Here is a 14,744-nt window from a genome sequence, read left to right on the forward strand (position 1 = left end):
AAGTGTTGCAACTCTCCTGGATCACAAAGCCTAAGAACCTTTTGTGGATCTGGGCCTTAAGAGAATAAAAATGGGAAGACAGCTTACATGCAAAGGAAACACAAATTAATACAAACAAAACATTCTGAATAATATACATATATACACTTTTAACTATGACAAATTAGTTTTTATAAATTAGTAAGTTACAGGTTAAAGTTTATAAGAAAAATTTAGATACTGTCTCAAAAAAAAAAAAGATTTATTTTTCAATCTGACACATTCTATTGTTTATTATTGCCAGTGTGCCACAGCTTCTCTTTTAAAAGTCCACCTCAATGGAAAGTTTAATACAAGTTCCTTTCCATGTTACAATATAACTCTGGTCTGACTCCTAGGCAGCAATCCCAGACTTAATGATATAGTATTTATTATCTATATTCTCCATTGACTCTGTTTTCTTTTTGCAGTTCAGAATGCAAAAAATTGTCAGCAATTAAAAAATCCCAGCAGCTTCAAGAAACCATTAGTTAAACGAAATCTATAACCAAATCCAGTATGTTAGGAGCAAGAAAGAAAAAAGAATGGCTAGATTAAGAAAGTATTATCATTTTAGAAGCTAGCTTAGTCCTTTTGCCATTTTGAGAGCTGCAGGCATTTGCTTTCCATTTCCAGTAAAGACACAGAAGTTAACATTTGCGTTAGGATGTCTTGATTTGCTGTGCTTGCATCTTCATGTACCTCTAGAAAAGAACAGAACATTGATATTTATGCAACTTACAGGTGTAAATTTTCAGTATGATGAGCTGGGGTTTAGCAGAATGGTGCTCATTAATATTGGTGATGGTTGTATGACTAAGACACTGTGCACTCTGCTGAAGATTTCCCCTTAGGGGTCAAAGTAGTTGTGGCTCAATGAAAATGGTACAGTACTTTCCAGAATGGTATTGTAGTGGCTGACAATACTGATAAGTTGACACTGATATTGTTCTCACAAATTCAGGAACTGACATTGCTTATACCTTTAGAATGTCTGTGGGTAAACTGTGGCCTTAATTTAGAAGAGTAAAAGTTGTGATGGTATTGCGATCAACATTCCTATGTGCGACAAAACATAACACTAATGCAGCCCGGCTTCTTAGTGATTGTCTTGGTGATGAAAGTGTAGTTTTGGTGCTATATTAAAATATCCTTTCATTGTAAGAGACAGAAGAGTTTATAGGCTACATTCATATCACCACTATAAGCCACACAGACTCTGAGTACCCATGGGTTACTAGCATCTCAGCAAGGGGCACTGGCTACCAGCTCAAGGAAAGAGGGCTGCGGACAGAAAACATACTCTTGGAGAGGGAGAACTTCTAGAGACATTTTTACTGGGTCCCCAGTCCATGATCATTTTCACAGAGACTCCCACACATTTACACTTTTTTTCAAGACAACTTTCTACCCTTGTATACTCAATACAGTTTTCACTGTGGTAGAATGCCAATGGTGTGGTGTAAATTATGAGGTTAGCTGTTTGCATTGTGTTTTCACAGAGAGAGACTGACTGAAGTACTGAACATGAGTCACAGAACAGTCAACCATTCCTGAGTCTCAGAGGTCTCGTTTCAACAGGGTACGTGCAGTGGTGAGACAGCCCTGGGCTGGGCAAAAATTATACCACCCCAGTTAATATAACACATAATCATGGTAGTTCTCTGGTGAGATCTCTCTTTTAGATGCTGCGAATGTTTCAGCATGTTCGTTCATTATCAGTAATAATGTACTCTACCAACTGTTAATGACTAGCAGGGACATGCTGAGTCAGTGCAGGCTCTCACAAGTCTAGTGTTGAAATGATTGGGAAATATACAGATCTCCACTGCTCTTTGGCAGTCAGTGCAGCAGAAATTTGTGGCATAATAATGTCTGGTGTGTGTGTGAGAAAGTGTATATGAGTTAGAATGAATGTGTTTTTGCTTCATTTCAGATGAAGATTGTATCAAAGTTATAACAGCTTTCTCCTCTTAGATGAGATAAAAGGTGTGAACTTTCACCAGTTGAAAGCTTTGTAAACTTGAGCCTGTTATTGCCAGTTTCCCAGTTTTGTGTGCAGCAGAATGATGTAACAGTTTTTCATAGATATTCAAATTCAGTTTGAGATACTGAGGGTGCATGAGAAGCTTGGATGAAAGGTTGTGTTTTATTAGACAATTCTTTTTATGGACCCATTCAGGCCCTCCACTAGCCACAGATGTCAGATTGTGTTCTGTGGTTGTTTACCCAAGGGGGGGTGGATGAAAGCAACTTCCTCAAAATGGTTCTCATGTTTTTATTTGATTCTTTTGGGGGTTTTGCAAAGTATGTGATATGCAATGCCTAATATCTTGAGGAAATGGCCAATTTTAGCTGGAATTTTCCAGATTATTGTTAACTTAAAGATTGCATCTTTTCAACTTGATTGGCCCAGATGGTTGGAGCCCCAATCGTTCTTCATACCTGGCTTTGTTTGAAGACATCATATGGAGGTGTAAGGTGAAGCAAATGATGACCACAACTATAAGAATGAAGGTGGCATGATCAAAAGCAACGGGCTAGGAAAATTAGCTTAAAATCCAAGGAGGAAGCTTTGATTGGCTTTCAGATTGTAAATCAAACATAACCAAGTATTTGGGTCTCAGAATTATGTTAAAGATATAAACCTGATTATACTGCCAGGATTAAAAGTTCTTTAGCTGGGATATGCTCAGATGGGCAGCCACCTTCTTGAATCCTGTTTAGGATCTGAAAGAATTGATTATGTGCTGTACTAATTGCAAGATCTAACTAATTTGATTTTTATATTAATTTAATACCTTTTCTGATTAATTGATTTGTTGATTTGATTTTAATTTGATTTCAGTTTGATAATTGTATGTATTAGTCCTTAGTTTAGTAAAGTTTGTAGTAGCTTAGTCCTAGTGATATGTTTTCTCAACTTTTTTGCTTGTTTATTGATTTTAATACATGTGTGTATATAAAGAATATTAAATCATTTTTCTTTCAGTAAGCAACCTGGGCCAGAACCATTCAGAATCTGAGACTTTGTCCACACTACAGGTTACTTCAATATAACTCAGTTGCTCAGGGGTGTGAATAATCTCTCCTGTCTGCTCAGAGGTTCTCCACAACAAACGCTACAGCAGCGCACCTGCATCAGTGCAGTTGCACTATTGTAAGCATTGCAGTGAAGGTTTAGTCTGAGTAAAACAGCTTTTTTACTTAAGAGCCCATTTGGGTCTGTTTAATTTAACCTCTTTGGCTATTACATTGAAATTGGTTATTCCTGCACTAATTGGAATGGTTGGCACAGTTTCTTTCCCACTACAAGCAATTTCAGTGCCATTCCATCTGTCACTCCACAAGAACACAACTGACTGCATAGGACTGATCATCAGTACAGTGGAATTCAGTTTTGGCGATCACTGCTTATATTGATCATTTGAGCTATAGGAATCAGAAATTACTTTCCCAAAGCCCTTTTCTGTTCTGATGGTTTAGCCCCTTGCTTATACTGATCACTGAAGCATTTGGTTGTAAGGACAAGCATGGGACTCATTCCCCTGATTTATGCACTACTTTAAGGATCACTTGGCTGCAGATTAGGAATCTGAAAGCTTGCAACAGTGTTATTTCTAACACTAACCTGCCTGGACATGAGTTCTGCTAGGCATATTAATTCTGGCTTTGCAAAATGGAAATTTTCCATCTGTGCTGCTCTTATTTGAGTTTTGTTTTCTAAATCTTGTAGCGATAAGAGAGCGCAATCAAAATGTGGTTGTCCATATTTATCTTCATAACTAAAAGAAGGGTTTTAGCTGTGATGCTTGGATTCAAATGCAAACTTCCATGAAGTTCAGGCCATGTCTTCTTATAACAGATTCTCTTGCGTTCCCTCAGACTCACTAATTTATTAACATGTAATTTACATAATCTTACCCATCACTTCTGGATTTGTTTCTATATCTTTGGGTTACCATATTAATGCATATAGGACTTACGCTTGATGGACTTCCTGTTGTTCTGGAATATGCTGAATAACTTCATAAACTGTACTGTGTAAATCCTGCCCTTGGACAAAGTCAGAGCCAGAAACAGGTTGACTTGGAACCTAAAAGTAACAGGCAATATTTTTGCTATGAGTACAGATGGGAAAAGCTGGAGCAGGAACTAAATGTATAGAATAACCTTCCCTCCCCTCCCTGTCCTCCCTTTTTTTTTTAGGACAGATGTTCTCCACTGATTTTGTTCACATTGCATAGCTCAATTTAATTAGTTTCAATTTGATTTTGAGGAAGGGAATTTTATCATACTTACGATATGGCATTTCGCAGACTTAAATGCAGTTAGAAACCCAGAAATTTTAGGATGCCCCTACTGCATGTAGGATAAAAAGTGCTTTACATTACTGTACCGCAAATAATAAAGGGAGAAATAAGCTGGTGAATAAAAGCTGGGGACAAAGGACAAAAGTAGTCAGGGAAATGATTCAGGATACATTTAAAAAAAAAAAAAGCTAAGAGAATCGGGGAAGTGTGCAGTCTACGTAAGCTAGTATAAGGAATGTACTAAAATGTTATATTTGTTAATGAGTTACATATAACAATTTGTCCTTACCTCTTACATCTAGATTCAGCCCTCATCAATACGGAGTTCACTCAATCTGCATACTCCCAAACTCCAATTCTGAACTATTCATCTTCCACCTCTGGGTCCCTTTCCTACTGACCAATATGACTGCAGTGGGTTAAAGACTGATCTCAGCCACACTGGTGTAAAGCCAGAGTGACTGCACTGAAGGTAGTGGAGTTGCGCCAATTTGGGAATCCATCCCACCACCTCTAATTCTAAGGCCACGTCTACACTACGGGATAATATCGAATTAGCTAAAATCGGTTTTATAAAACTGATATTATAAATTCGATTTCATGCGGCCACACTAGGCACAGTAATTCGGCGTTGTGCGTCCATGGTCCAGCTACGTCAATTTTCTGATAGGCGTTGCTTTGGGTAGCCTTCCGTAGCTATTCCCATATTCCCGCAGTACTCCCGCCCCTTGAATCTTGGTTATTGATCATTATTTGTCTGCGGGTGGTTTTGGGTAAGTCGTAGCTCTTCCTTCCTCTGAGGAAACATCAGCTTGAACATCCTTTCGCAGCTTTTTCTCTGGATGCCCTGCGCACTGGCGCCTCTGCCATAGCACAGCAACATGGACCCGTTCAGCTTTTTGTTTTCCGCGTAGTGTACTGAAGTGCTGCGGAAGTTTTTTAGATGCATTTTTTCCTAGCGCTCATCTGCGCTTACTTGTTTTTGCAATTTTTGTCAGAGTGGGTGTTCTCGGTCTTTCTCTTTGACTTTTTTTTTTGTTTTCTTTCTCTTTTTTTGTTTCGTCATGCCGGGATATACTGCAATGAGATTGTACGTTATCTCTCTCTCTGTACTGTCCGCTCTATCATGAGTGCCCCTGTGTTCGTTAAATATCTGCCAGCTGTGCTACACGCATAATGCAAAATGGGATTGATCCATTGGGACTGAATTCATCCCTCCTTATGTTGTTTCTAAAATTAGATGCTCAGTCCTGTCATCCTGAATAATGTTTGTTATGTTATTAGAGGATGTTTGTTATTTCTCTAAAGCTACCAGTGCTGTCTATCTGTTTCAGTATTCACATGGTTGGTGCCTTGGCCCATATCCCCACTTCATTGCTTCTCCCTCTTCCTCCATCTTTGTGTGAGTACTCCGTTTTGGCTCAGTTTCACTGTTCCTGTCTGTGTATGAAGAATAAGATGCTTTATGGATTTATGTGAAACACTTGGTAGGTTTTTATTGTACATAATAATGTATTGGTGATGTGTTCCTCCCGGCTGATGATTGTCCAACAGTGACATTAAGCTGGTGTGTTGTGTGATGAGTGAGTCCCTAGTCATTGTGCTTGTGCTGCTTATGATAATATTCCGTTCCAAGGCGTACGGAATCTTTTCTTTCACATGAAGGTGGTGGGGTGAAGGCCCCTGTTTTTTCTTGATGAAGCTGGTTATATCCTTCTGTCTATTACTGTGTTTATCGTTAACCTCTTGCTAAATGTTTGCACTGATGTCCAACATGTTTATTTATTCAGGGTACTTTATACTTAGTCTTTGCTCCCTTTTTCATCGGGGGAGGGGGAGAGGGTTATGGTAGGTGCTGTGGATCTCTTCGTTCACTCTTGTCCGCTAGATCGCCGTCCTTTTTTGCTCATTGCCTACATTCTTCAATTTTTGTAGTTTTTTGTGTGACCATTTGAAATATTAAAGAATATTTCTTTTCCTTTCTCACGGGGGTGTTCTTGGGGGTGAGAATTGAGAGTGTCCGCCCTTTGAAATGCCTTACTGTGTTTTCTACTCATTGTGGCCAAGGTTTTTTTTTGTTTTTGTTGTTTTGTGTGTTTTTTTGTTTTCTTTATTGTTTTTTTTGTTGATTGTTTGTGTTTTTTGTTTTTTTTTTTTTGTTGTAATCTTTTTTTTTTTTTTTTTTGATTTTGTTTTTTTGTTTTTGATTTTTTTTTTTTTTTTTGTGATGTGTGTTTTGTGTTATATTGTTTTGTGTTTGTTTTTCTTTTTTTGTTTTTTTTGTTTTTTTTTTTTGTTTTTGTTTTTTTTTTTTTTTTTTGATTGTTGTAACTTTTTTTTGTTTTTTTGTTTTTTGTTTTGTAACTTTGTTGTTTTTTTTTGTGTCTTTTTTTTTTTGTTTTTTTTTTTTTTGGTTTTTGTTTTTTTGTTGTTGTATTTGAGTTGTTCTGGTGTTTTTTGTTTTTTATTTTTTTCTTTGTTTATTGTTATTTGATTTGTTGTTTTGTTTGTTTTGTATGTTTCTTTTTCTCTTGTATGTGTTTTTGGTTTGTTTTTGTTTTTTTCTTTTGTTGTTGTTCTGTTTTTGATCTTTCTTGTTTGTTTGTTTTTTTTGGTATTTGTTTTTGCTTTGATTTTTTTTTTTTTTCTGTTTTGTTTTTGTTGTTCTTTTTATGAATGTTGTTTATTGATTTGGTTTTTGTTTTGTTTTTTGTTCTTTTTTTTTTTGAAGTTCCAATAGGCCGGCCCCGGCCTCTTCGCATCCGAAGAGAGGCCATCACAGTTACCGATTTGTGTGTTTATCTGAAAAAGGGTCCGGCCCATGACGCTTGGAGACTGGTGCCCATGAAAGGTGAAGTGTGACATGTAGATGCCGTCCAACTCCAGGAGTGGTCACGGACGCATGGCTTGCCCTCACCTCGGATACGGTCGAACGTGAGACCTCGTTTTTTACGGGTGGTGGTTGTGCCAGATGGCCACCTAGGAGTGATGTTGACGTCTCCCAGAGTTATGTCCTGTGATACGGGCTGGCTCTGCTCCAGTCGCCCGCTCTCTTCTAAGTATGTGTTTAAAGTCCGCGCCCAGTGACCAGTTCACTTCGCAAGTATCCAAGGAACCGAGGAAGGCAGCACGCCTTCTGATTAGAACGGCAGCCGCTCCGGGCAACGCGCGGGCTAGATCGTTCACGAGGTTGACCACAAGCCCCTTCCATGCGGACCTGGAGGTGCAGCAGCAGTTCCTCCCAGCACAGCCTCGGCGACTCCCCAGCAAGCCAGGCTGTAGTTGGGGAGAACTCTGGGGTACCACTCCAGCCCTACGGTGTGGCTGTTGAGATGTGCTGAAGTAGCACGCCGTCCCTGCTCAGCCGCTTCCCAGGCTCGCTTCAGCGGCCGAACCATGTTTTGTCTTTCCTGCAGTGAGAAAATCCACAGAACTACCCCCCCCAAAGGAAGGAAAGCATCTCTGGCTCCTGCAGAAACCACCCTTACTTATGCTCCCCCGCTGTTCAATGTGGCAAAGGGGACGAGTGCCATGAGGGGCTGGGGTCTCTCGCCGCGGGTCCGCTCACGTGTTCTCCCTGCTTAGGCCTCGCAGCAAATCCGCGTCCCTAAGAAGGTGACAGGGAGTCACGGGAAGCTGCGACCCGGTGTGTAAGGCCACAGCACCCTGCTTCCTGGTCCTTTTGCCCTCCCCCATTGACAGGCCCTCGCAAGCCCGACCAGGATCTGGTGAAATCTCTTCCATCGCTTGTGAGAGGGCAAGCGTTACCTTTGTTCGGGAAGTGCCCTTCTGACGTCTTCCAGGAACTCCCGCAGCTCCTCTCGCAGCATATGGGGGGTGGGGTCATCTGGCCTCGGTGATCTACTGGTGGGGGCCTCTTGGCACAGCTCCCCGTGTGGCCCACTGGGACGGGCCAGCAAGGGGCGGACCCGCGACCTGGGCCGATGGACAGGCGCCACATGGTCTGCCTCAGACCACCGGCTTCCAATGGGAGTAGCGGAGGAAAGAGTGGCAGCCCCTAGGGGGTCGGACTGTGGAAACGTACAGGCCACTTCTCCTGGAGGTCACCCCTCTGGGAAAGGGAAGGAGATAGCCCCAGGAACCGCCAATACATCGTGGGAGGTGGAGGAGATAGGGATAGGGGTCAGGAGTAATTGGCAGGCTGAGGTCTTAGGAACAGGGTTGGGAGGTTTATGGGCTTTTACATGTTCGTCGGCGTGGGTGTGACCAGACCTATCCTGAATGGTATTATCCTGCCCGCGCAGGAGCCTGACCGTTAGGATGGCTGGCTCTTTTTCCTCGCAGCCAAGGCTCAGGGGTTTGAGGATGGTAGGAGGGGTCCCTTGGTGACACTGGCTCAGGCTCCAAACCGCCAGGTAGGCACCTCAGCGGTCTTCAGTGAGGATGCAGAACCTCAGTGAAGCCCCCGCGCTGAGAAGGGGATAAACGGGGTTCCCCGCGCACCGAGGATACCCCTGGTGGCTTGCCTCCGGCCGCGAGCACTGGCTGTCGCCTCAAGCAGGGCTCGGTGGCCTGTCTAGGCGGTGCCCATCCAGGGCCCATCCCGGCAGGTGGAAGAGTCCAGGTGGGCCCCCGGAGGGAGGTGGACGCGCTGTCGGGGCGATTTGGAACATGGGAAGGGGGAACTCCGGGCGTGAGGTCGGCTATATCAAGGCCCGCTGACAGAGGGTCATCCTCCCCCGGAGTCACCGGGGTCAGACCCAGGGTCTCGATCTCCTCAAAAGTTGGGTAGTGTGTAGCTAATCCTCCCATGATTCTTTTTCGGCCACCCTGGGTTTTGGTCATTCCCACTCGCACCTGAGTGGTGTTTTGATCGTCCACTGTGGCTGTTGATAGGGGCAACAGGTGGCATTGGGAATAGGAGGGCCTTCATCCAGAGGCTTCTTTGCCGGGAGGGACCTGCGTGAGGAGGGGATGGTGTGGTTACTCTCCATGCTGCCACGTCTTCCCCAGCTGGAAACTGGCAACGGGACCGATCCCATGGCATGGCGGAAGGCTCGGTGTCTTTTGTGGCCCCCTTCCTGGTCTTTCCAGGGGGTTTCCGCAACAGATGTGCGAGTGGAGCCCGAGGCTCTTCTGCTTGCCCCGCCTACCCTGTACTAGGGTCCAGCCCTCCATGGCATTCACCCTCGGGCTGGTCGGACAGGTGGGTCGAGGGCAGTGGGATGGTGTTCGCGGACTCGGAGAGCTACCGTGGACAGCGGTTACGGAAAGGAAGTTCCCCCTGGTGGAAGCCCTCTCTCGACTTCCTGGCTTCGTTACCCGCCGCACCCTCCTCCACAGGCCCCGGCCAGAGTGCAGGCAGTGGAGGCGGGCTCTCCGCTCACCTGGGCCCACCTGAGGGAAGTACCCCTGCGCCCGAGCGGGAGCAGTGATGGGCGCGAGGCAGAGGAGGGGCTTATCTCTGGGCACCGGGCAGCCAGGGGCAGCGGTACAATGACGGGGCCTTGTCACTCTGCCGGGCTTCGGGTAGGTCAGGTCTTGCGCTCCTCCATAGCCAGTTCAAGGGCAGTCCCTCGAACGTGCCCGTCACCCGGCAGATGGTACACAACCAGCCTTTCCCCCGTCCGAAGTGCATCCCATAATGTGCCTCCCCTGATAGGGGACCAGGAAAAAGACCTCGCAAGAAGAGCATCTCCGCCCGCGCCCGTGTCTGGCAGTTGAAGCGCACCTGCCAGCGGATACGACAACATCGTCAATGAGGACGTGACGGAGGACGGGGTCCTTGCAGCCTAAGGGAGCGGCTCACAACGAGATGGGCTTTCCCCAGAGTTGAGAGGTGCGTGTGTAGCAGGGCAGCATTTGGGAAGGAAGGAGGGCCGGATGTCAGGACGACACGTCGACACCCCAGACCTCCAGCGGCTCCAGGGGACAAACACGCCCCCCACGCCAGGCCCTCTCCACCGGATCTTCTGATGGTGGCGGCCTCCGAGGGCAAGGAAAAAGACAACCTTGCCATACTTTTGAAGGCGCCACGAGGCTGTGGGCCCCACCACCCTACGCCAATTGCCCGCACCGTATAGGTCTCCACGTGTTGGATCACAGGCGATCGGCGGGGCACCAGAAGGCAACGTTACGCTGAGTTCTGGTCAAGTGGGATCAAGGGGCCCCGGCCGCTGTAGGATTGGTTAGTGGAGGCGCGCTAGTTGGGAGATGACGTAGCGGCAGGCGGCGGGGATGCCGTACCTGGTATATGCCCGGAGGGGACGGGGGAGGGGCACCCCGCAGAGCTAGTGGAAGAACAGCGTGTTGTTTAGCAGGGCGCCATGGTCGGTGGCAGGCTGGGCAGTCCGTGCTGGCTCTGCCATGGAGGCCTATGGCTTTTTAATGGGGACCTTCCCTTTCTTCTTGCCCTGGCCCTTTCATGCTGGTTCTGGGGGGTGCTCCCCCAGAATTAGATGGGGCGAGACGTGGCAGGCAGCAGAGGGACCCCGTCACCGCTGTGATGGCCGGCGCCTCACGGATCTGGGTTTTGGCAGGTGGTCCGGCTAGTGGCTGTTCGATAGTGCGTGGAACTAGAGGGGTTTTTGGGAAGCAGGTGGGGAGTGGAGGATAGGGGTGTGTCCAGGGTCCCACCTGCCGCGTCTCCCATAGATGGTGAGTAGGTGAGCGAAGGACAACAACCGGAGAAAGAAGGTGGGAGGAAAGCAGGTCAAACCACTTCCTCCCCGCTAGGCTGTGGCAGGGAGAGGAGGGTGCCTAAATGAACGGGCTAGGATAAGGGGTTACTACCAAGGACGTTGGGGGGGTCAGTCACTGTAAATGGATCGAAAATCGGCTTCCTCTAGCTGCACTAGAGAGGGGAGGATACAACAGCAAATGGTGGTGTGCGGTTGCAAGAGGTGCAAACTCAATAACAGGGAGAAGCACAAGCGCTTCGAAGGGAGGGGCGCACGAGAGGAGGGGCTAATCAAGCGTTTAGGGGCCACAGAGGAGGGGAGCAACCAGGCATGGGAGTTGGGGCAAGGACCAATGGACTAGCTTCAGGCTGGGGCAGCGACAAACGAAAGCTGCAAATGAGACAGACGAGCAGCAAACAAACTGAAGCTGGTTTGCGGGGGGGAGCACAAGGTAGGAGGGGCAAACGGCCGCAGTATACAAGGGCAAAGCTTTAGGAGGCTGTTGCATGAGAGAAAGGGATTCAGTCCGGGGGAGAGTGCGGTGCATGCACCACGAGCACTTGTTCAAAGTCAAATGTTTGGCTGATGGCTGCCGCTGCAGGCCCAAATTGGTGGCAATAGGGCATGGCAGGCCAAGGCGTGCAGCTGAGTCCCAGAGGCAGGAACGAGCAGATGGTAACTGGCCTGTGGGGTGGTGGAGGGGGCAGCGGTGGTGGGGGGGTCGGGAGCGGACACAAGATGGACCAGGGGGCGGCTCCACGCCACATCCCCTGTCCCCCACAAACACAGTCTACAACCCCACCACTACAGCACAAGTAAAGAGTTACTTAGTCTTTAATGGCCCCCTCACAGTGGTCTCCAGAGATCTCTGTGCGCTCCCTCAGCAAGCCGTGGTCATCCAGCACCCCTTTCCTCTCCAGGCTTCCAGCAGCTCCCCAGGACAAACACAGCGCAGCAGCAGCGAGCACTCCTCCTCTAGCAACCTGGTGGCATTTGCAGGAAGGACCACCTCACAGGTGGCTGCTGCTAGTGTGGTGGTTGGTGGGTCCTGCCTTCTCCCTCCAGAGGTGGGGGGGGGCTGGCAACTTAAGGTTCCCCACCCCTCACTCAGCAGCGTTGGCAGCAAGCAGCAGGCAGCAGTCCAGGAAGGGTTGCACTCCAGCAGCAGCAGCAGCAGCCCTATGGAATGTGAGAAGGGAGCCCAGGCCGGCAATGGCAGCCAGAGTATAAGGGTGGAACGCTCCAGCCAGCAGGACAGCTGAGATTACAGAGCGGCTCCCGGTAGCGGTTATGGGGTGGTGGTGATCCTGCTCCTGCGCTGAAGGGCTTGAAAGCCCTGGCAGAGGGCTGTGGCGCGGGGAAAAAGCAGTCACAGCTGGTAGCCTGTAGCTGTCAGGGCCCAGCTGGCCCTTATTAAGAGGTGGTGGGCCAGAAGGACAAAGTATACACCTCTCCGCTCTCTAGAGAGAGAAGGACCTGGCTGCCTGGGAAGCTGAGGAGTTTACACTAGGGTGGAGCAAGTTTTTTGGGGCCTGGGGAAGGTAGAGGAAGCTGAGGAGCTCCAGCCTAGCTTTTAGCCCGAGACTGGCAGGCTCAAGCTAGGGCCCACAAAAAAGGTATGCGTTGGCTGTTCCGCTTTGCCGTTGGTTTACTTTTTTTCGTTTGCTTGTTATGTTTTCTTTTTGTTCTTTTTGGTTGTACTTTTCGTTTCTTTTCGAGTACTTTTTAACATCTCTTTTTTTTCTCTTTTTTTTATTGTTAGGATTGTGTTATTTCATCAGCCAGAAGCAAACCTTTAGAGACTGCGTGACTGTGGATAGCTCGGAGTCTCCTCTCTCTAACCCCTCATCCAGAGCGTTCCTGAGTCTCTGTCTTCCCGTACCTTGTCACGCAGCATTTATCTGGAGATGTTGTTTTCAATGCTTGGATTTCTGTTTCTGTAACGGAGCTCTTGATACAACGATTTGTTCTCCCTACAGCGATCAGATCTGGTACTTCCATACGGTCCTGCTGGAGCTTCTTTTGGATTTAGGATTGCATCGCCAACCGTGCTTGATCAGAGCCACGCTTGGCAAAAGGGAAATGTAATTCAAAGTTCGCGGTTCGGCTTTTCCTGTTTACTGCCCGCTGATCCGAGTTCAGATGCTGTCCAGAGCGGTTAGTGGTTGCACTGTGGATCCGCGGGGCCAAGAACGTCGATTTCCCGTCCACCCACTACTTTCTCCTATTGTTAAATCGAATTTTGCGGCTACCCTCCTCTCCGCGTTGGTACCCAGAAATATTTAGATCCTTTATACGATTAGGCATGTGTGTGGACGGGTACAGCGTTAAATCGATTTAACGCTCTTTAAATCAATTTAAACGCGTAGTGTAGACCAGGCCTAAGTCTCTGGTGCACAGTCTCTCCTTCTTTACTCTGTTAGGCCCTGGCTCTGTAAGGTATTTAAACATGGACTAGTCATGTCTCATAGTCAGACACAAGTGAAATCAGTGGGTCTAGTCGTGTGTTTAGAACCTTGCTCAAGTGGGTCTTAAATCCTTGACTCCCACCCTAGTCCTAATGTCCCTCCTACCTTCGTGAGTACTCACAGATGCTCTTCCTCCTTCTTTAATGCTTTCACCTTTGGAGTGGCTTACTGTTATCTAGACACTTGATGATAAAAATTGTTTTCCTTGTCTACACTACAGGTTACTTTTAGTATAATTTTTGTCACTCAGGGATGTGAATAATCTACACCCTGAGCGATATAAGTTTCATTGACCTAAGCACTGGTGTAGACAACACTGTCATGGGAGAGCTTCTCCTGCTGACAACTCCTGCCTCTGCAAGAGATGAGAGCTATATTAAACTGATGGAAGAGCTCTCTCCCATTGGCTTAGTGCATCTCCACCACAAGCACTACAGCAGTGAAGTTGCATCAGTGCAGCTGTGCTGCTGTAGTGTAGATGTAGCCTAAATGTAGGATTGCTTAGCAGAACTAACTTCTTTGTATTCCTTTGAACCTGGGCATGTCCCTGCTGCTTAACACTGATGTAAATAAGCACAGTGAGTAACAGTACTGATGAATAAGCCATTGAAAGATCTCCAAAGGGGTATCTCTTGTGGCCCTTTTGAGCAAGCTGCATAGAGATTCTAGTGAAAATATTACATACTATAGTGAATGAAATAGAGCCTTAATTGGTTGGCTACTGGTTTATTGGTAAAATGCATACCATAGGAACACCAGTGGGGTCTGGAAAAGCAACAAATTCATATATTCCAAAGTCATCCATAGCATTTTCATGCCCTAAAATTTTAAAAATAAATTAATAGGTAACATAAATGCAAACAAGAGCACTTCATTAGGGATGGGCAAACTCATTCGGCCTACTTTTGAACCCCTTACTTTTGAGTTCGGAGACTGAAAGTTCTGCTGTCTTCTACTGTTCCACCCCTACTAGGGCAGGCTCATTTCTCAGAACATAGAGCAGCCACACTGATGTTTAAACTATATGCTTGGCTGCATCCAAGGGGCCATTACAACATTGAAGATAACTAGAGAGCAGTAATACTCTGGCCATCCCCCTTCACCAAGCCACCTTTCACATTGTCCCTACGCTGGTCTATGAGGAGCAATTCCCTATGCTGGGGAATACCCATGTAGCTTGTGAAGCATCTCTGTTGCTGCTCCATGGTCTGTGGAAAGAAGATTCAATCTAATTTAGCTAATCTATTTTAATATTTATATCATGCCCATCCCCAACATATCTGACTACTGAAATGATCTAATAC

The 14,744-nt window shown here is 46.6% G+C and overlaps 1 protein-coding gene across 1 annotated transcript in view; it reads right to left on the reverse strand.

Moving 5' to 3' along the window:
• Positions 1-391: 391 nt before the first annotated feature.
• The window catches only part of HEPACAM2 (HEPACAM family member 2), a 34,503-nt gene continuing 20,150 nt past the window's right edge, over positions 392-14,744 (reverse strand). The window contains exons 8-10 of the mRNA XM_032785381.2: positions 14,186-14,259; positions 4,005-4,114; positions 392-722 (exon numbers count right to left, since the gene is read on the reverse strand). Coding sequence (XP_032641272.1) covers positions 713-722; positions 4,005-4,114; positions 14,186-14,259 — 194 coding nt within the window. The 3' untranslated portion in view covers positions 392-712. The remainder of the gene's footprint in view (positions 723-4,004; positions 4,115-14,185; positions 14,260-14,744) is intronic.

This window comes from Chelonoidis abingdonii, chromosome 2, assembly GCF_003597395.2.
Source record: "Chelonoidis abingdonii isolate Lonesome George chromosome 2, CheloAbing_2.0, whole genome shotgun sequence".
Classification (NCBI taxonomy): domain Eukaryota; kingdom Metazoa; phylum Chordata; order Testudines; family Testudinidae; genus Chelonoidis; species Chelonoidis abingdonii.